We start from the raw sequence: 20,341 nt of genomic DNA, 5'->3' as shown, positions 1-20,341 counted from the left end.
ATAAACACCGAATTGCTACCTTTTTATTTTTCCAAGTAAATACATTAAAAAAAGAAAACCTACTGTCTCTATCACCATCTTAGCAGAAAAATAGGAAGTCTCAGAATAAAAGACAATTCTTTTAAACTTAACTAGCTTTGTGAAAAACTCACCACATTGTTCTTTTCTTTAATAATATTTTATTGTGTTTTTTTGTGAAAGTGTTCCTGTTTGACAATTTCCACACAAATCTATCAATGACATCAGTTACATTTTTCACATTGTGTCAACATTCTCTTTGTGCTCTGGTTGTTCCATTTCCAGTACTCTAGTTTCCCTGCCCCCTTATCGTCTCATCTTTACTTTGGATTAAATGTTGACCTTTTGGGCTGGTACAGATGGTTTTTTAGCAGAGCACAGATCTAAAAGGTAATATATCACATTGTTCTTTTTGGGGGGTGGGGAGGGGAGGGCTATCCAGTGACCCTTCATGGCCTGGCATTCTGAAACTACTAAGTATGTTTCCCTGAAGCTCCTGGGGCCTCAAGGTTGGGATGTTTCCCAGGATATTTCTCAAGCTTGCAGGATGCTGCAACACTTAGAAATAGTGCCAGACAAAGTGACTGGAGAGATACCTATTTTCCTGAGTTTAGAACTCGTTGTCATTCTATCTACACTTTCCTGGCTCCTCCCCCAAGCCTCTACCCCTCTTTCTCCATAGTTCCACTGCCTTCTCATCCAGTTCCTTAAGCTGGATCGTTTTCCCTCAGTTCTCTTAAGATTCAGGTGGGTTAGAGATATAGGTCTGACGGGAACTCCCTCCTCAGATGAGTTCTGAGTGGTTGGGTCTTTTCTGGCCAGGCCATCAGCCTCTTACCCTTGCCCCTTAGTGTCTAAGTGACCTTAGACACTTAACAGACAATTGCTGGGTAGAACCTCCATTCCCTCCTCCCTGCTCCCATCACCCTGCCCCTCCCCTTGGCCCAGAGCTTCAACTCCTGCAGTCCAACTCTCTGTTGGCCAGCAAAAACCTGTGACATGGAGAAAAATCAATTCACCAGCTTCTTGGTGGTTCTGCCCCATGGGCTGCAGCTGTAGGTTGACCTGGGAGAAAGAAGGACAAGGCTTTTCTGGGCTTGACTTGTACCAGGGAAGGGAGGAGAAGCAGAGAAGAAAGGCCTGAGAAAGGGGCTGGGATATTGGGATTCTGTCCAGTGGTAACTGGAACAGGAAACATACATAGGTGCTTAAACCTGCTGAAACCCAAATGCAGGTGTTCACCCTAAGAATCCTCTCAGAGGCCCCTGTAGCCTTGCCCACTCCTATCACCACTCTCCTTCACCGCCTTCTGATTCCCTTTCTCTTGCAAAAGTTACTCCTGCCCACCTCCATCCCAGTCTCAATTTAGTAGGCAAAAATGAGAAATTCATCTGCTTTTGAATTCTGATAGGCCAGAATGGGAGTTTGTCTTCTTTCAAACTGGGGACCTGGTGTGTATGTTGGGGAGAGAGTAGGGTGCACCCTTGCATATAGAAGGGGAAGGTGGTAGCCAGACTTGCCCCTGATACCTCTTCCCCAAGAATGGGACCTGGAGACCCACCCTCAATACAGGTACAGGCAGCTGCCCTTGAAGGTTGAGTGGGTTGGGAATTTGGCATCTGTGCGTGGGAGGTGAGACGGGGGAATGAGAAGTGGGCTCCCAATTTAGAGAGAGGACTGTGACGGGGGTAGAGGATACCCCGGAAAAAAGGGATGGAAACCTTGTTGACCCTCTTGTTAAGACAAGCGCACCTCCGACCCTCTATTCCCTTCCAGGGGGTGGAGGGAGGGACAAACAGGTCGGGGGAGGGGGACGCAGTGTATGAACTGGATTGGGAAGGGGTGAGGCAAGTTATCTCCGAGCCTCAGGGGTGAGTAGGGGACAGGTGGGAGTAGGGAGGAAAGGTCACACCCTGCGCTGGTCATTGTCGTGCGAGCGGTTCCCGGCGAGGGAGGCCACGCCCCCCGCTCCTCATCGCGGCCCCGCCCAAGCCCGCAGCGCTGCGCTGCAGCGGGAAGGGCGGAGAGGCAGAGCGCCGCGAGAGCACCAGCCGCCGGGTCCCCCGCCCGCACCCCAGTGCCGCAGGAGAGAAAGCGCGCACAGGTCCTGCTCCCAGTCTTCGCCTCGGCGCCCCTCAACAGAGACCGAGCTCCTCTCCTCCGCCTCGGCCTCAGCTGAGCGCCCTCCTCCTCCGGAGCACACATCACCCCTGCAGCCCCAGAAGTGCCCCAGCCCCACGTCGGCGACCACCATGACGGAGACCAACAACGAATGTAGCATCAAGGTGCTCTGCCGCTTTCGGCCCCTCAACCAGGCAGAGATTCTGCGAGGGGACAAGTTCATCCCCATTTTCCAAGGGGATGACAGCGTCGTTATTGGGGTGAGTGCTGCCCCTGGAAGGGATTGGGGGGGGGAGGGCGGGAGACTGAATCTTATACCGCAGAGCCTAAGCGCCTGCCTGTCACACTGCGCCCCCTCCCCTCCACTCATCCTCCATCCTCCATCCTTCATCCTCCAACCATCCTCCGCGCCGCAGCCCCTCCTTCTCTCCCCTGCATCAGGATGGCTGGGTGTGGCCTGGCCAGGCCAGCGGCCAAGACTCTGCAGAGGGGGAGGGGGCTACTTCTCCGGGACTAGGGGAGCCAGCTCGCCTTTACTACTCTCTACAGGTTCGCCACCCCTTAGAGTCAGTCCCGTGTTTTTCTGATCTTTTCCCTCTCTCCCCAGAGAAGGTGCATCTTCTCTTTGTTATTGGCTCAGATCTGTGCCCCTCACCTCCCAGCAAGGGAGGAGAAGGCTAGTGGATGGGCTAGATGGGAGGTGGGCAGTCCAGGGTCTCTGCGGTGGTGTGAATGGAAGTGGGGTCCAGGACCAAATCCGGGACCAAATTCCTCCATCATCCCCTAAATTAGTTAAGGCCTGGACTTGGGGGAAGGGCACAAGTCTGTTGAAGGGTGTTCTGGGAAAGGAATACATGGATGCCACGCCCAGCTTGGGGGAAGCCTCTGGGGTCCTAAGGAAATGTCTGCCTTTTCCTCCCAGGTACAATAGGAAGAAGATTTCAGACCCCCCAACACTTCCCCTCCAATAAGTAAAAATGCTCAAACCCAAGATCCTAATAAGTACCTGCTTATTCATCCTTTCCCTTGATGAACCAATAAAAGGTAGCAAGCCACCTCTACCTCATCATGATAATCCTTAACCATGGAGGAGGTCTTGTTAAGAAGGAAAATAATATTTATTGTGTTCTTGTCACTCTATCCATATTATTTAGTTCTTAAAACAACACTCTGAAGCAGGGATTAATATTTCCATTTTACAGTTAAGGACCTTGAGGCCCAAAGAAATTAAATGACTTTCTCAAGGTCACACAGTTAATTCATGGAGCTGAATGCAAATCTGTGAGTTCAAAGCTCATTCTTTTTCCTCTACATCGCACTGCCTCTCCAGATTTCTGTTCTGGACCTTTATCAGTTATGACTCAAAGGGAATTGCTAGGCCTCATCCACTCCACCTTGCCTAGGCTGGTGGAATGGGGTGAAAGGATCTGGGAATTGAGTCCTGTGGGGCTTGAGGGGTACTGGGCCAGGAAACTGTAGCCCTGCTTAAGAAGAGAGGGGCGAATTTGAGGGCAGTCCCTGAGCTTCTCAAGGTCAGGAGCGCTTCTTATGTATCTTTGATCCACAGTCTTTGACACAAGGCAGCTGGAAACACGCTTGCTAAAGGAATGAAAGGAGAGGAGGGAACCTGGGCTCTATGAGTCAGTGAGAATGAGATTTTGAGTAAACATGTCTCAGGGAGAGGTCTGCTTACCCATCCCCAAGGATCCCCAAAGGGGACTATGCCACCACCCTGTCCCCTCACTCACCCTGTGAACTCAGATGGATGTTTTAGCCTTGTGTGTGTGTGTGTTTGTGTGTACTTGCCACATGGGGAGTGCTTCTGTCTCTCTTTGGCTTGGGATCTCAGACCCTGTAGTCTGGGGGCTTTGCAGTCTGGTCAGCCTGGACAGCAAATACTAACGATGAGAGTTGGAACTTGAGTCTCCCCCACACGAAGGCTGAAAAACAGAAGAGGGGTGGTATGGGGGAGCAAATCCACAAAAAAGGCTTCCACTTTTAAACCCAGCGTTGTTGCTCCAGAATGCATTTCAGGTAAGCCTGAACTAACTCCTTTAGGTGCTCTAGAACATCCTGGTGTGCTGGGCATGGGGCAGGGGGTGATGCTGGGAGAAAGAAATATGGTGCTGATCTGTCCAAGTAGCCTAGCTAAATAGGAGAGACACAACGGGTGATGGGAAGTGAAGAGAGATTGAAGAGAGGTGGGGGGCCTGCCAATTCAGATTCTCTTTCAGCTCTACAGCTGGTACTTCCTTGTCTATTTTGTCTGATGTTCCACAGGCTGTGCCTTTGTTTTGCTTTGTATCTTCCCTCACCCCAGCCCTTCCTGTCAATCCCTCACTCCAAGGTAAATGCTTCTGAGGGGCCATTTTGTCCCACGCAGCATCCTGGGAGCTTGCATTCTCAACCTTACTATTCCTTCCTCATTCAGGAGAATGAGGGCTATAGGAGAAGTGATTTTGAGGAGACCCTTGAAGATCGCAACAGGGGAAGGAAATCTACCACCTTTCCCTTTCCTCTTTTCTCCTCTAGTTTCCGCTTGGGGGCCAGTGTGTGGGGAAACTGTCTGAGGAATTAATGGGAAGGTAAGGGAAGAGTGAAAGTGGGAGAGGATAATCCTTACAAACCCAGCCCCTGCTCCTTCCTGTAGCTGCTTTTTCTTTGCCTCTGCGGCACTGCGGCTAGCTCTGGCCTTTAGCATCTCTTATGTTCCTGAGCTTTGTTCTGCTTGGCAATGAGTAGGAGAATAAAGAGTAGGAGAATAAGCTGAAGAGACAGCTCTGTGAACCTTGTCACTCCCTCCCTCCCTGACTTCTCCCAGAAATCTGGGGGATGGGGCTTGTCAAAAGTTAATGGCCTGAGTCGTAGTAGAAGGATATCTGGGTTACTGTCTATGTGGTGTGCATCTTGTTTTGCTCTTTATGTCACTCAGAATCTCAGCGTGATTCTGTCACTGGATGCATTTATATATCTATCTTTCTCTGCCTTGGTCTTTGGTGGCTAGAGTGTCCCAGTGCCTGTTGTCTGGGCTGCTGCATCTCTACCAGGCCCTGCAAATGGAGCAGCAGACATGAGAGGGATGATAATGAGGAAAACACACACACACACACACACACACACACACACATCTTCATTCAAGTGTCCACTACACGCTGCCTTCCTCAGGTCTCCCAATGGTTAAGTGAGTTCTTATGAGGGTGTAAAAACAGGAACATCAAGTACCTCACTAGGAAAAGTCTAGGTTGAGGTCTGCAGGGTTATTGGAGCAGAGTCAGTACACTTTGGGGTGGCCCAGGGTTGCTTTGATATCAGAAGTGGGGTACCAGGGCTCCCCTTAGCTTTGGGTAGCTTTTTGAAGGGAAATTAGAGAGGGGAGATAATGTTTGCTGTGGCCATTATCTCTCTAGTATTACCATCATAACTATCCCCAGGGGTGTCACCATGGAAATCGGGACTAGTGCTTGAAATTCAGCCTCTACGAAATGCTTTACTGCAGGTTGAAACAGCTTGGTCATCTTTTGGAGCCCCGATCTTAGGTCCTCTCATTAGCTTGAGTCATCACACATTGATGACAAACTAGGTGCTGGGATATGCAAGTGAACAAGGAGATGATAAGAAGGCTTAGAGTGGGGTTATTGGAGAACAAAGAGATCTGGACTGTGGAACTCTGAAGAAAGACCCTCCAGAGGAGAAGGCTGTGAGGAGCACTTAAGACTGCTGTGGGTGGGACAGAGATTGGCTCTCAGGGGACACTCCTACAAGGTGAGAGGACTCTGTTAGTATTTCTAAAATAACAGGTCTCCCAATCTCTGATGTTGCACCAACTCAATGGGTCTTCAGTTACCTGGAAGTGGGGATGGCAAGGGAGACCCCTCTGCGGGGATGGGTGGGGAATAGAATATTTCTGAAAATGAAGTTGAGGTTGGAAAAAGGGAGTGATGAAGGGCTTTAGTTTCGTCCAGAAATATTTGGAGGCATGCCCAGATGAGGGGTGGAGTGCCTGGGGGAGGGGAGGAAAAAAGCCATGATAAGGATCTGACGCGGAGTTGGCATTTCAGTGCATTGATCACCTTGGCGATGTAGGCTTGGAATCACATTGCTTGGATTTGAAACTGCTCTATTATTTCTCAGCTATGCAACTGTGGGCAAGCTGCCTTGTCTCTCTGAGCCTCAGTTTCCTCATCTATAAAATGAGAATAATAATAGTACCTACCTCATAGGATTGCTATAAGCAATCATTTAAAAGGTAATGCATAAAAAGTACTTAGCACAGTGCCAGGCATGTAAAAAACTCTTGATAAGAGTTAGATGCTATTGTTATTTTATACAAGGGGCCCTGGTTGCACAGAGGTTAAGCGCTCAGCTGCTAACCGAAAGGTCAGTGATTTGAATCCACCAGCCACTACGTGGGAGAAAGATGTGACAGTCTGCTTCCATAAAGATCACAGCCTTGGAAACCCTGTGGGGCAGTTCTACTCTGTCCTGTAGGGTTGCTGTGAGTTGGAATTGACTCGACAGCAATGGGTTTGGTTTTGGTTATTTGTTTATACACTGTCTTCCTACAAGCTAGACTTTGACAAAATTGGGAAGTAGTTAACATTTTCCGTTCTCACTGGTTGCTTCATCCAAACCTCCAGGTCCCTAGTATCTTCTTGCTCTCTTTCTCCATCAAAATCTATATTTACCCAACAAGTATTTATGAAGAGTGACCCAATCGTTCAAGGACCGTACTTGGTATTGGGGATACATGAAGGATTCCCTGCCTACAAGAAACTCTCAATCTAGGTGGTGATCCTGGACCTGCGGAGCAGCCTGGCAGGGGTGAGGGAGCAGCATAACTAGCTTTTACTAACTATACATATGCTCCCTCAGATTTGATAAGGAATTTCCCACCACACACTAAGGTCTGATTAAAAGTAATTATGTGTAATGAGAGATGTAAATAATAGAGATGTTTCTCTCGTGAGTAGTCTAGTGGCAGAAAACGTAGAAAACCACTGGTCTAGTTATTTTCACGAAAAGACCCGACAAAATTAATTTGCCTTGAGTATAATCAATAGCAAATTAAAGGAAATGTAGACTTTAACAGAAATAAAAACCTTAAGATAAATGAATAAAGAACCAGACTTAGAATTTAAGGGCTCAGCTATGAGTAGAGAAGTAGGAAGCAGGCCTTTCCAGAACCCTTGAAATCATAATCCATGTCATATGGCTTTCCCTGCTCACAAGATTATTAAATGCGTCCCTTTCTAGCTCTCAGATATCTTTCACCATTACCAGTCTGAGAAACCCATCCTTCTTCCCTCTCTGCTCTCTTTCTTCTCCCCAGCCCAGGCTAAGGGAAAGGGCTTCCTCAGGCAATAATTGGCTTCAGCATTTGGAGAGTGCCCACTATCTTAATGCATTCACAGTGCCCTCCGGAATCCTATAACTGGGAGAGAAAGAGAGAGAGAGAGAGAGAGTGTGTGTATGTGTGTGTGTGTGTGGGTGGGTGGGTGGGTGGGTGCCCAGGTTCCCAGGAGGGAAGAGGGAAAGGTTTAAGAGTTATGCGTAATCGCCATGGGTTGGAAGCCCGGTTTCATGAGACATTGATGGAGATCATGGTTGAGAAGAGGCTAGAGTCATCAGCCTGACACAGACTTGTTTTGTTTGTTTCTGTTTTTTGGCCACTGGGTGAGAGGAATATTCAAGCAGGCTGAAAGATTACGATTTGAGAATTAAGGTGGATTTTTTTAAATAACCTTAAAAATAATATGAATATAACACTAACACATTTTAATTGTCTTCAAAGTTAAAAACAAAGAAAATCACATAGAAGAAACTAAAAATCTCCCCAAACCCCACCACCTCAAGAAAAATAGTTGACAATTTCATATATTTGCTTCCAGTCTTTTTTTTCTGTGTATACACGTATATTAATTTTAACAAAATTGTATCATATACTGTATGTTGTTTTGTAACCTATTTTTTTATTTAACAAAATATTATGACTATTTTACCATTAAATATTTTTACACAATTTGACTTATTATTTTTAAATTTTTAATTTAATTTTTGGTTAGGGCTTACATGCACACGTGGCAAATTCAAATGATGCAAAAGGGTATACAATAAGAAGTAAGCTTTTTTCCCACAGCTCTTCCCCAGCCACCCAGTTTCCCTTTCAAGAGACAATCATTAGTACAGTTTCTTGTGGATCCTTGGAAAAGCATACTATACATTTACAAGCAAATATATTTCTACATGCGTATACTTCTTTTTTTAAACAGGTGGTAGCATACTGTCTTGGATTTTGCTCTTTTTTTTACTTAACAATAAGTCTTTGGGGATCCTTCCACATCAGCACATAAAGATCTATCTCACTCTTTTAAACAAGTGTATGGTAATCTGTTACAGGGGTATGCCATAATTTGTTTAACCAGGCCTCTATTGATGGACAGTTAGAGTGGTTCTAATCTTTTGCTGTTAAAAACAATTGAATGACTTTTTATATACATATTTTGCACATGGGCAGCATATAGCATAAATTTTGGGAAATGGAGGTCATAAAGTACTGGTGTATGCATTTGAAAATCTAAGGTAGTTCCAAATGGCCTTGCATAGAGTTGGCCCCAGTTTATACTCTCACCAGCGCTATGCGTAGATATCTCATCAACCCAGTACACCACCACACTATTGTACTTGGGCCACTTGGATGGATAAAAATGGTATTTCATACTTTTAGTATGCATTTATCTTATTAAGAGTGAGGTTGAGCATCCATTCGTATGTTTAAGAGCCATATTTTAATGATGTTATATTTTATGATAGCAGATAGCAGTTATTAAGGTATAATTTACATACAGTGCTCATACCCTAAGCAAAACAGTTTGATGAATTTTTTATATGTAGACACCCATGTAACCATTACCCAGATGGCTATCTAGAGCAATTCTATTACACCTGAAAGCTGCCGCCTGTCCCTTTCCAGTCAGTATCACCCCCAGATAACCACTCTTTTGACTTCTATAATTACAGTAAAGTTTTGCCCATCTTAAACTTCATATAAAGGGAATAATATGGTATGCACTCTTTTATGTCTGACTTCTTTCACTCAACATGTTTTTTAGATAGATTCATTTCCTAGTATGACGCCATTTTAAATGGCAACAAAGAATAAAATATATGCACATGCCATAATGTAATCAATCCTTATATTAGCCACTTCCCTAAGTGTTATTCCTTTAAGTTGTTTTGATTTCTTGTTAGTATAAGCAATATATAATAAACATCCTTGTAGTCAAACCTTTGCCTGTGTGTATGATTCCCATGGTATAAATTCTTAGAAGTAGAATTTCCGGGTCAAAGCCTTTTGATTATACATTTCTGAATTGCCCCCAGGAGAGTTATACCGGTTTACTGCCCTATTAGAAGTGAAGGAGGGTGCTCGTTTGTACTGGGTATTACTATTTCATTTTTGTTTTCCAATTTCATAGGTAAAAATGATGTTACCATTTTTGTTTCCTTTGAAAATGTTGAACATCATTGTTTGTTGAACATTTGTATTACTTCTTCTGCTGTTAGTACCTAGCTCTTGTCCATTTTTCTCTGTTTAGTTTTTTTGTCTGTTTTGTTACTAATTTGTAAGAGTTCTTTGTGTAGTAACAGTATTAATCTCTGTTTTAAAAACCTTAACTTTTCTTATTTAAAATTATGTATTTTCCTTTTAGAAAAGTTTTAAATCTAAACTAAAAAAGAAGAAAAACTAAAATTCAAACGTAAACACTCTTCACATTTTTCTGTGGTATATATGTATTTTATGTATAACATATATATATAATATATGAATTTTTTTTACAGAAACGGGATCATCCTCATACTATTTTAAAACAATTTATTTTGCTTGACAGTATTTTGTGCACACCTTGTCATGTCATTACATCTTTTTCTATAACATTATTTATGCTGTTCTTTTTTTAATTTAAAAGCAATGTGTTGTCAGATAAAATGTAGGCAGAGTTCCTGTTCTTCTGATCTCCAGTGATAACCACCATTAACTGCTCTATGTATAGTCTCCCATATCTTTTTTTTAAGGCTATTTTATCCGTATGATTATTCTAAAAGTAGTTGCACAAAGCATTAGACACTTGACTGCTAACTAAAGGTTGGCAGTTCGAACCTACCCAGAGGTGGGTGACTTGGAAGACAGGCCTGGCGATTTGCTCCTGAAAGGTCACAGCCTCGAAAACCCTATGAAGCAGCTCTACTCTACACGTACGGAGTCGCCATGAGTTGGAATTGACTCAACAACAACTAACAACAACCATATTTACATATTGTTTCTTTTTCCACTAAACAATTAATCTCCGAAGTCTCTTTCTCTTTCTCTATATAAACCAACTTCACTCATTTTAATGGTAATAGAATACGGAAGTATCATAATCAACCTCCTCTCGGTGGTGGTTTGAATTGTTTCTAGTTTTCCTTTAATACAAACCATTGCAGCGAACATCCTTCTATATACATTTTTAAGTGGTTAACCAAGTGTTTGGTAAGATAAATTCTGAGCACCAGAATTGCTGGTACAGAGTATGAACTTTTAAATATTTAATAGAATTGTCCGCCGGCAAGTTTCTCTCAGTTTACAGTACTCCCTTCACTGTATAGAGAGCCTTTACAACTTCTTTTCCTTTGTGAATTCTGTTCTTGTGGGCTTCAAAGGCTTTCACAACACCGAGACCAGATAAATATTTCAGGTAGATTTTTTTCCAGAAGCCAGATTTAAAATTTTTTTCTAATATTAAAAATAATACTTATTAGTTTTCCTTTATGTGAAGAATTATAAAGAAGAAAACAAAATAATGCCCTATTGTCTCACCTTTTTTGACATTAAAAAAATATATATATATAATACTTGTATGTGATTTAAAAAAATGTAAAAAATGCAAGATACGGAATGAAGAATGAAAGCTTCTTCTCCCAGTTTCTCTCCCCAAAGTAACCATTGTTAACACTTTCGTATAATTCCTTCTAGAAAAAATTCTACATGCACCAATGCAATATTGTAGATGCACACATAGCCACATCTCCAGCTCTAGCTATGTTTTATGACTTTCCTTAATTAGTTAAAAAATGTCTCCTAAACTCTGATATCCATAGCCTAGAGATTTACATTTCAGTTGGATAAAGATGGGCTCTGTGGTAAAACAATTTGACAGCTAAGTCACAGCCTCTTTATACTGAATAGAAAACACAGCTGAGAAATTTGTCACGTATGATAGAAAACAGAACATAGTCTCATTTCAGGTCTTTTCTTTAACATGATTAGATATCAAATATATTCTTTGTTTAGTTCCCCCGGTTGTGAATATCTTAGATCTTTAGCATTCTTATCAGCACAAAGGACCTATAACATATTACCTGAATTAAACAACATACGGTATTTGTAGGTCCAAGTTATTTGCTTCATGGTTTCTCTTTAATTAAAGTTGCTTCCCCTCTTAAAGGGAGACCCACATTTCTGATTTTATGTATTTCTTTCACAAAGAGTTTGTGTTTATGTTTTTACATAGCTTGGTGTTTCTATATTTCATTTATACAATTGGAAAAATACTATACATAAGTCCCTAACTTTGATCTTTCACTTAAACTTCTTCACATCTTGAAGATCTTTCCATATCAAGTTATGTGGATCTGTGAGGAAGATATTTTTAAACTTGAGGTAGATTTTTTTTTAATTATGCTGAAAATATACACAACAAAACATTCGCAAAGTCGACAATTTCTACATGTAAATTTCAGTGACCTTGATGACATTCTTTATGTGGTGCGACCATTATTGCTATCCTCTTCCAAATTATTCCACCACCATTAAAATAAACTCAATGCCCCTTATGCAAAAACTCCCCTTTCCCCCCTTCCTCCCACTCCCAGCAACCACTAATAATCTGGCTTATATATATCTGCTTATTCCATATAAGTGAGATCATGCAGTATTTGTCCTTTGAGGTGGATTTTTAATGTTAATGAATTGCTTTTTTCACTCTCCAGAGCCTGGGGCCTACTGTCTTTTCTTATTTGGTATCCCAGGTAGGGGGTCAGCGGTGAAGTGCCAAATCATCACACCAAGACTGAGTTCCTCTCACAGAATCTCACTGTGTGGCACTCCTCAGTGACACTCTCTACCACACAGACGCAAACCATGGTGTCAATACTAAACTTTGCTTCTCTCTCTAGTTTCCTTCATTCCCATAGTTTTCCGAGCTTATGGAAGGTTGAAGAATGGGATGCCTTTCTCAGAGTGATGGAGGGGGGCTGCAGCATTTCTTCTCTCTCACACCTTGCCTAATGTCTGTCATCTTTTATTTCCACTCCAGGGGAAGCCTTATGTCTTTGATCGTGTATTCCCCCCAAACACAACTCAGGAGCAAGTTTATCATGCATGTGCCATGCAGATTGTCAAAGGTAATGACAATGTTTTTTCCTTTCTTTAAAAAAGAAATTATTGAGGTGAGATTCAGAAAACAAAATTAACCATTTTAAACTGAACAGTTAGTTCAGTGGCACTTAGTGCATTCGCAATGTAATGCAACCACTAGATGCATTTTTTAAATGTGTTTTCCAGGCTCCCCATTTCCTACCCCACTGCTCTCCACTAGTGTCCTTTCTCCCCCATCTCTTGCAGATGTCCTTGCTGGCTACAATGGCACCATTTTTGCTTATGGACAGACTTCCTCAGGGAAAACCCATACCATGGAGGTGAGGACTCTGACTTCTGTAGTGGGTGAGGAGTCTTAATGCAAGGCCAAGGAATCTCAGTGGGGGAAGATGGAGAAATCAAGGGCTGCCTGGTCCAGAGGCAGGTGGGCACAGAGGATGGACGGGAGGGTGATACTATAGTGGGGGTTTAATGGAATCCCTTCAGCCTTTTGCTGTTTACCCTCCTATGCCAGTTTTCTTCTTCTGATATGGAAAAGCAGCAGCAATGAAAGTCCAAAGGGCTACGCAGTTATCGCCTCCTTCCATTAAAAGGTCTCCTAACTTAGGATGATCTTCTTACCAACTATTACCTGTGTGTTCACCTGTATACCTCTCAGTTGTCTCATTCTTCTTGAGCCCCAGCCTCACTCTGGAATGTCCTTACTTCCCAGGGAAAGCTGCATGACCCCCAGCTGATGGGAATTATTCCTCGAATTGCCCGGGACATCTTCAGCCACATCTACTCCATGGATGAGAATCTTGAATTCCACATCAAGGTAATCAGGGCATGACAGCTGGGTACCCTCAGATCGGCACTGGGAGGGAATGATCTAGAGTGAACCCACTGAAGATCCTGGGCATCCCGACTTTACCCTCTCCCTCTGGTTACCTCAGCTGTCCTTCTCCACCAGCATGTCTTCTTCCATTCTTTCCTTCCCACCACTACTGTTTGAACAGGTCACATTAACTTGGTACTCCTGGATCAATATAAGATAGGCAGTCTTCACTTCATACTCCTTCTTTCTCCCTGACCAGGTTTCTTACTTTGAGATTTACCTGGACAAAATTCGTGACCTTTTGGATGGTGAGTTGTGTTTAGTCTCAGTGGGAAGGCTGTGTGTGAGGAGTGTAAGTAAAAGAAAGATCACATTCCTTTTGGGGTTAGGACCTGTCTTAGTTTCTTGGTGCTGCTATAATAGAAATACCTCAACTGGGTGGCTTTAATGAACAAATTTATTTATGTGGTGTCCAGTTTAGGAAGCTAGATGTTTGAATTCAGGGTGCTGGCTCTAGGGGAGGACTTTCTGTCTGTGTTGGGAGAAAATCCTTGTCTCAGCTTCTCCAACATGTTCTCAGTGGTCTTTGGCGAACTCTTCGTGGCATGTATCTTTCTCCCATTCTTGCTTGATTGCTTCAGTGCCTGATCTGCACCTTTTAGGTCTCAAAAGTGATTGGCTTAAATGTACTCTACACTGATATGGCCTCATTAATGTAACAAAGAAAACCCTTTTCCCAAATGGAATTACATCCACAGGTATAGGGTTTACTTATGATTTACAACACATATTTTTGGGAGACACAATTCAGTCCATAACAGTACAGTTTGGCAGGAGATACAGAAGGCACACAAAGACACACACGCTCATCCCTGAGTCCCCCAGCTCCACGCTCACCAAGAATTTCCAAAAACCAAGAGGGTTAGAAGATGAGCTTAGGGGCTCAGCCTCCATATAAACAGCCCAGGAGGAGCCAGAGTCCTTGGGCTGGAATCCTGGAGGAAGAGGAGACACTGAGCCTTCAGCTTGTGCAGGGAGTTTAGACCTCACAGGAGAGTCTTCTTCCCTTAACACACAGATGAAACCTCCATCTGAGTGGACTGCAGGGTGTATGTGTGGGGTGGGGGAGGGGGGTGGGGGGAGGAGCTGGCCTTCCTTACCCTGTATTGTCTTTATTCAGTGACCAAGACAAATCTGTCTGTGCATGAGGACAAGAACCGGGTGCCATTTGTCAAGGTGAGCATGGGGGTTGGGGACACCCATGTGGTACCAGTGTTTTGAGAGTGTGGGTGAGGAAGGAGATTAGGTCAGTGACCCAGAAGTTGGATGGTGTATATCCTGAAGGGGGCAGATTTTGCCAAGGGCTAGGGATAGGCTGGGGGCTCAGAAAAGACACTGTCCTGAAATGTCATTTGGTCAGTGTGTGGGCAGTATAATTTTCAAGTCAATGTTTATAAACTACTATCCATTTGCCCCCTGCAGGGTTGTACGGAACGCTTTGTGTCCAGCCCAGAGGAGATTTTAGACGTGATCGATGAGGGGAAATCAAATCGTCATGTGGCTGTCACCAGTGAGTGGGGGTATAAGGGGTTTTGAGTCTGGGGGTCTGCCTCTCCTCTGTGCCTTCTGGAGCTGAGAGACTGGAAAGTGAGCAAGGAAAGACAGTGTCCCTCAGAGAAGGGACCCTTATCTGTGTAAGATGTGGAGGGCTAGGCCTGGCAGGTACCCTTTCTGTCAGTGGAAGTTGGGGGCTGAGGGCTTCAGTTCCCAGGGTTGGTGCAGGGACCATTTCTCTCTTGCTCCTGCAGACATGAATGAACACAGCTCTCGAAGCCACAGCATCTTTCTCATCAATATCAAGCAGGAGAATATGGAGACTGAACAGAAGCTCAGTGGGAAGCTGTATCTAGTGGACTTGGCAGGGAGCGAGAAGGTTGGGGTCCTGTGGGGGTGGGGTGGGTGGTTAGGGAAGGAAGACCTGGGAGTGGCTTTTTTAAATTTTATTGTGGTAAAAAGATACATAACAAAATATACACCATTTCAACAATTTCTGCATGTACAATTCAGTAACATTGACTGCCTTTTTCAAGTTGTGCAAACATTCTTACTATACTTCCCAAATCATTCCACCACCATTAACAAACTCAATGGCCCCTAAGCAAAAACTCCTCCTTTCCCCTTCTCTCCCACCTCTAATAACCACTAATCATCTTTGGTTTCTATATATGTGCTTATTTCTTACAAGTGAGATGATACAATATTTGTCCTTGAGCAACTGACATTTTACTCAGCATTATGCTTTCAAGGCTCATCTGTGTTGTGGCATGTACCAGGACTTCATTTCTCTTTACGACTGGGCAGTATTTCATTGTGTGTATATATCACATTTTGTTTATCCATTCACTAGTTGTTCGGGGTGGCCTTTTTTTTTAATTAAAATTTTTCTTATTGAGATATAATTTACATACCATAAAACTCACCATTTTAAAGTGTACAGTTCGGTGGTTTTTAGTATGTTCACAAGATTGCACAACCATCACCACGATCTAATTTCAGAACATTTTCATCCCCCCCAGAAGCAACCCTATACCTACTGGCAATCACTTCCCATTTCCTCCCCCCCATCCCAGCAACCACTAATTTACTTTCTATCTCTGCATTTGCTTATTCTGGACATTTTATTTAAATGGAATCTTATAGTTTGTGGCAGAGGGTGGCCTTTTTGCAAGAGAGTTTAGGGGAACAGAGGAAGATTCTTACTAATTCCAGCCAAACCTCTCTCTCCTTGGACTGAGCCCTTCTAAGTGGAGAAGGGGTGATAAGAGGCCTATCATGACACACTCATCCCTAATGCCCCGGTAGGTCAGCAAGACCGGGGCAGAGGGAGCGGTGCTGGATGAGGCAAAGAATATTAACAAGTCACTGTCAGCCCTGGGGAACGTGATCTCCGCATTGGCTGAAGGCACTGTGAGTGTTCCTCAGATCCCCCTCATCCCTCAAACCCTACCCCATCTCCCCACCTTCTCCTAATGCCCCCATCTAATCATGCCCCAGTTCATGGGTTGCTTGATCTGGTTAGCACTACCATCCTCTCTGATTCTCCAGTCAGATTTATTATTCTGACTCATGATCTGCCTCCTCCCCCAGAAAAGCTACGTTCCATATCGTGACAGCAAAATGACACGGATTCTCCAGGACTCTCTGGGAGGAAATTGCCGGACAACTATGTTCATCTGCTGCTCACCATCCAGTTTCAATGATGCAGAGACCAAGTCTACTCTGATGTTCGGGCAGCGGTCAGTGGCAGGACCTCCTCGCCCCAGCCCCTGCCACTCTCTCCCCTCAATTTAGTTCTCATCTCTTTCTTTCTCTTTTCCTCACCCAGGGCAAAGACCATTAAGAACACCGCCTCAGTGAATCTAGAACTGACTGCTGAGCAGTGGAAGAAGAAGTATGAGAAGGAGAAGGAGAAGACAAAAGCTCAGAAGGAGACAATTGCAAAGCTGGAGGCTGAACTGAGCCGGTGGCGCAATGGTTAGAGGCGGCCCTGTGGGAGTGAGAGGTGGTGGGGCAAGGAGGTAGCTTAGGAAGCCAGAGATTGCCTTGTCTAGGGTGGTGTTGCTATGAGTTGGAATCGATTCGATGGCACTGGGTTTGTGGTTTGGTTAGGGTCAGGTCAGTCTCCAAGGAGGGCTGTGTTTCTGGAGGAGTGCGGTAGAGTGGTCATGAGGGAAGGGATGGAGAGAGATGACTGCTCCCCTTTTTCCCTTCTGAAAAGGTTGAAGGTTCACTTGGCAAGAGAAATAGTGGGCCTGAAGGTCTTGGTGCTGAGGAGGCAGAGAGGAAGGACTTGTGGATGCTACTCTCTCCTCTCCTACCCCTCACCTTGTTCTACCTCTTCCCCAGGAGAGAATGTGCCTGAGACAGAGCGCTTGGCTGGGGAGGATGCGGCCCTGGGAACAGAGCTCTGTGAAGAGACGCCTGTGAACGACAACTCCTCCATCGTGGTGCGCATTGCCCCTGAGGAGAGGCAGAAGTACGAGGAAGAGATCCGCCGCCTCTATAAACAGCTTGATGATAAGGTGAGGGCAGTCATGGGGGCACACAGCGACGAGCCTAGCGGGGTGAGAAGAGGGGGATTCAAATAAGCATATGCTGCCTTTTTTTTTTCTGATTTTAAAAGTAATGTATTCTCATCATAGAAAATAAATACAAATATATAATAGAAAATTAAAATCACGCATCATCCTGCCACTCGAACTGTTAACATTTTGCTTTTCTCCATGCATACACTGTGCACTTGAGATATATACTGTCCACGTAATTTTATATCGTGATTTTATTTTTCATTCAGCATTATATAATGAGCAATTTCCTACTTCATTAACAATTCTTCACAAAAGTACTTTTAAATGGCTGTCCAATAGTCCCTTTATCAAAACATATTTAACCATTCACTTATTACAGAGCTTCTTTTTTTGGTTTGTGTTTCTCCTAATCAAATAGCACTGAAATGAACATCTTTGCTTCTTGTGTATAAGACTTTGCTTCTTGAATGATCTGATTAGAAAGGGATTTTTGGGTCAAAGGATATAGGCATTTAAAGGCTTTTGCTCTATACGGTTAAGGTCATACCAACTTCCAGGAAGAGAGGAATTTTTTTTTTTTACAATTATTTTAAAATTGATTTAGCCATTATATAATAGACTAGTTACTAGGAACTTCTTCGAGCCTATAAGGTTTTTCTTTTTCTTTTTTTAAATTTTTTGTTGTTGTTCTTGTTCTTGTTAAGAATATGCACAGCAGAACATACACCAATTCAAAAATTTTTACATGTCAGGAAAAGAGGAATTTAAAGGCAAGGGGAGGAGATAGAGGAAAGAAGCTAAAGAAAAGACCTCTTTTTAGGATATGGGGTTTCTAACTTAAAGCCTAAGCTATTTGAATTTTTATCAGGATTCTACCTGCACTTCCCACCCCATAACTCTAAACTGGAAGGAGTGGCTTCCCTTCACCCTATCTTTCCCCCTCACCTCTAACAGGATGATGAGATCAATCAGCAGAGTCAACTGGTAGAGAAACTGAAGCAGCAAATGCTGGACCAGGAAGAGGTAATGGGGAGGAATACAAGACATGAGAGCAAAGGGGTTGTGCTCCTCCCCGAAAGGCATAAAAAAGACCTTTTTAGAAACAGTTGGGAAAAGGGGCATTCTGCTTAGAGATTAGCCACCTCCCAAAACTACAAGAGTTTGGGAACTTATTTGGGGCTTTTCTTACAGCACAAATTTTAGAGTCTATGTGCTTCTTCATTCTGGTCTAATTTCCTTTAATTGCCCTGTTTCTATGAAGCCTAAAGCTCGCTTCCTCTTGACTTTTGCTTTGACACTTGCCTCTCCCCTGGAGCTATACCCGGGTGGGGGGACTCAGCTTTCTCAGACCAAGGGCCATAAAAGCAGTCAGCGGGAGCAAGGTCCCTCACATGCCTCACTCTCCCCTGAAGCTGCTGGTGTCCACTCGAGGAGACAATGAGAAGGTCCAACGAGAGCTGAGTCACCTGCAGTCGGAGAATGATGCCGCTAAGGACGAGGTGAAGGAAGTGCTGCAGGCACTGGAGGAACTGGCAGTCAACTACGACCAGAAGTCCCAGGAGGTGGAGGAAAAGAGCCAGCAGAACCAGCTGCTGGTGGATGAGCTGTCTCAGAAGGTGGTGAGTGGCCTACTAGTGGTCCGAGAGTGCCTTGACCTCAGGCCATCCTCCGTGTCCAAGGGACCACTGCTCCTTACAGGGCTGTATCACATTTTCACCTCTGCACTGCTGTGCGTCGTGTCATGAGCTTCTCCCCTGCCCTGTCACTGAACTTTGCTTTCTGGCCCCTCCTACTTCCAGACTCTTCTGCAGGGCCCATGTCTTCTCCACAATAGCTACCAGGATCATGCATGGGGAGGGGGACAGTAGATGGCAGTGGGAGTGACCTGAGGTGCAATCCCCAGGCTACCATGCTGTCCCTGGAGTCTGAGTTGCAGCGGCTGCAGGAGGTCAGTGGACACCAACGAAAACGAATTGCTGAGGTGCTGAATGGGCTGATGAAGGACCTGAGTGAGTTCAGTGTCATCGTGGGCAATGGAGAGATTAAGCTGGTGAGTGGGGAAAGAGGCAGAAGGATTGTTCAGGTCGTTCTTGTCTTGGGCTCTGATGGGAGATGCAAGGAAACAATCCAGGCCCTTAGCTGTACTGGGACAGGTGGGCCAGTGGTCCAGGAAACATGCCTTCCAACTAGACACGGGAAAACAAGTAGAGGTTTGAAGGGCACCCCTGAAAATACACATTCTAAAGGGTGCTGCATCAAGAAGCAATGGACATGTGCTTGTAGCAGGATTTAGAGATGGGACGCAGTTAGAAATGACCTACGCAAATATGTGGAAGTAGGAGTGACCGATCTGGGTGATCAAGCAGATCAGTGTGACGACAAAAGAAAATCTTATTGCTTTATAGAATGAAGCGGGGGGACTGTTGGAATTGGATGCTTAAACGCAGATGATAGGGAAATGCCAGGTGATAGGGAATCACTAAGGTGGTTCAGAAAATACCTGTCCCATCAGAGTCCCAGTGTATGGGGGTGGAGGAAGAACGTGGATCAAAGGCTTCTCTGCAGCAGAGAAGCAGCTCTCCCTTCACCATCCACAGCCGGTGGAGATCAGCGGGGCCATCGAGGAGGAGTTCACCGTGGCCCGACTCTACATCAGCAAAATCAAATCTGAAGTCAAGTCTGTGGTCAAGCGGTGCCGGCAGCTGGAGAACCTCCAGGTCGAATGTCACCGCAAGATGGAAGTGACTGGGCGGGAGCTCTCGTCCTGCCAGCTCCTCATCTCCCAGGTGAGTGCTCCTCATCTCCCAGGTGAGTGCTCCTCATCTCCCAGGTGAGGAGTGCCTGAGGTAGACAGCCTTTGGGTGCCGTGTGAGAAAGGAC

The 20,341-nt window shown here is 44.5% G+C and overlaps 1 protein-coding gene across 1 annotated transcript in view; it reads left to right on the top strand.

The window, feature by feature from the left end:
• The first annotated feature begins 2,091 nt into the window (after positions 1-2,091).
• Positions 2,092-20,341, top strand: part of KIF5A (kinesin family member 5A) — a 30,452-nt gene continuing 12,202 nt past the window's right edge. The window contains exons 1-16 of the mRNA XM_064283987.1: positions 2,092-2,399; positions 12,495-12,582; positions 12,803-12,876; positions 13,269-13,373; positions 13,633-13,681; positions 14,554-14,609; positions 14,856-14,943; positions 15,182-15,306; positions 16,236-16,340; positions 16,521-16,669; positions 16,759-16,907; positions 17,280-17,455; positions 18,416-18,484; positions 18,874-19,080; positions 19,365-19,511; positions 20,059-20,247. Coding sequence (XP_064140057.1) covers positions 2,271-2,399; positions 12,495-12,582; positions 12,803-12,876; positions 13,269-13,373; positions 13,633-13,681; positions 14,554-14,609; positions 14,856-14,943; positions 15,182-15,306; positions 16,236-16,340; positions 16,521-16,669; positions 16,759-16,907; positions 17,280-17,455; positions 18,416-18,484; positions 18,874-19,080; positions 19,365-19,511; positions 20,059-20,247 — 1,905 coding nt within the window. The 5' untranslated portion in view covers positions 2,092-2,270. The remainder of the gene's footprint in view (positions 2,400-12,494; positions 12,583-12,802; positions 12,877-13,268; positions 13,374-13,632; positions 13,682-14,553; positions 14,610-14,855; positions 14,944-15,181; positions 15,307-16,235; positions 16,341-16,520; positions 16,670-16,758; positions 16,908-17,279; positions 17,456-18,415; positions 18,485-18,873; positions 19,081-19,364; positions 19,512-20,058; positions 20,248-20,341) is intronic.

This window comes from Loxodonta africana, chromosome 4, assembly GCF_030014295.1.
Source record: "Loxodonta africana isolate mLoxAfr1 chromosome 4, mLoxAfr1.hap2, whole genome shotgun sequence".
Taxonomy (NCBI): Eukaryota; Metazoa; Chordata; class Mammalia; order Proboscidea; family Elephantidae; genus Loxodonta; species Loxodonta africana.
The sequence above is the reverse complement of the archived record's forward strand: the minus strand, read 5'-3'. Positions and strand labels throughout refer to the sequence as shown.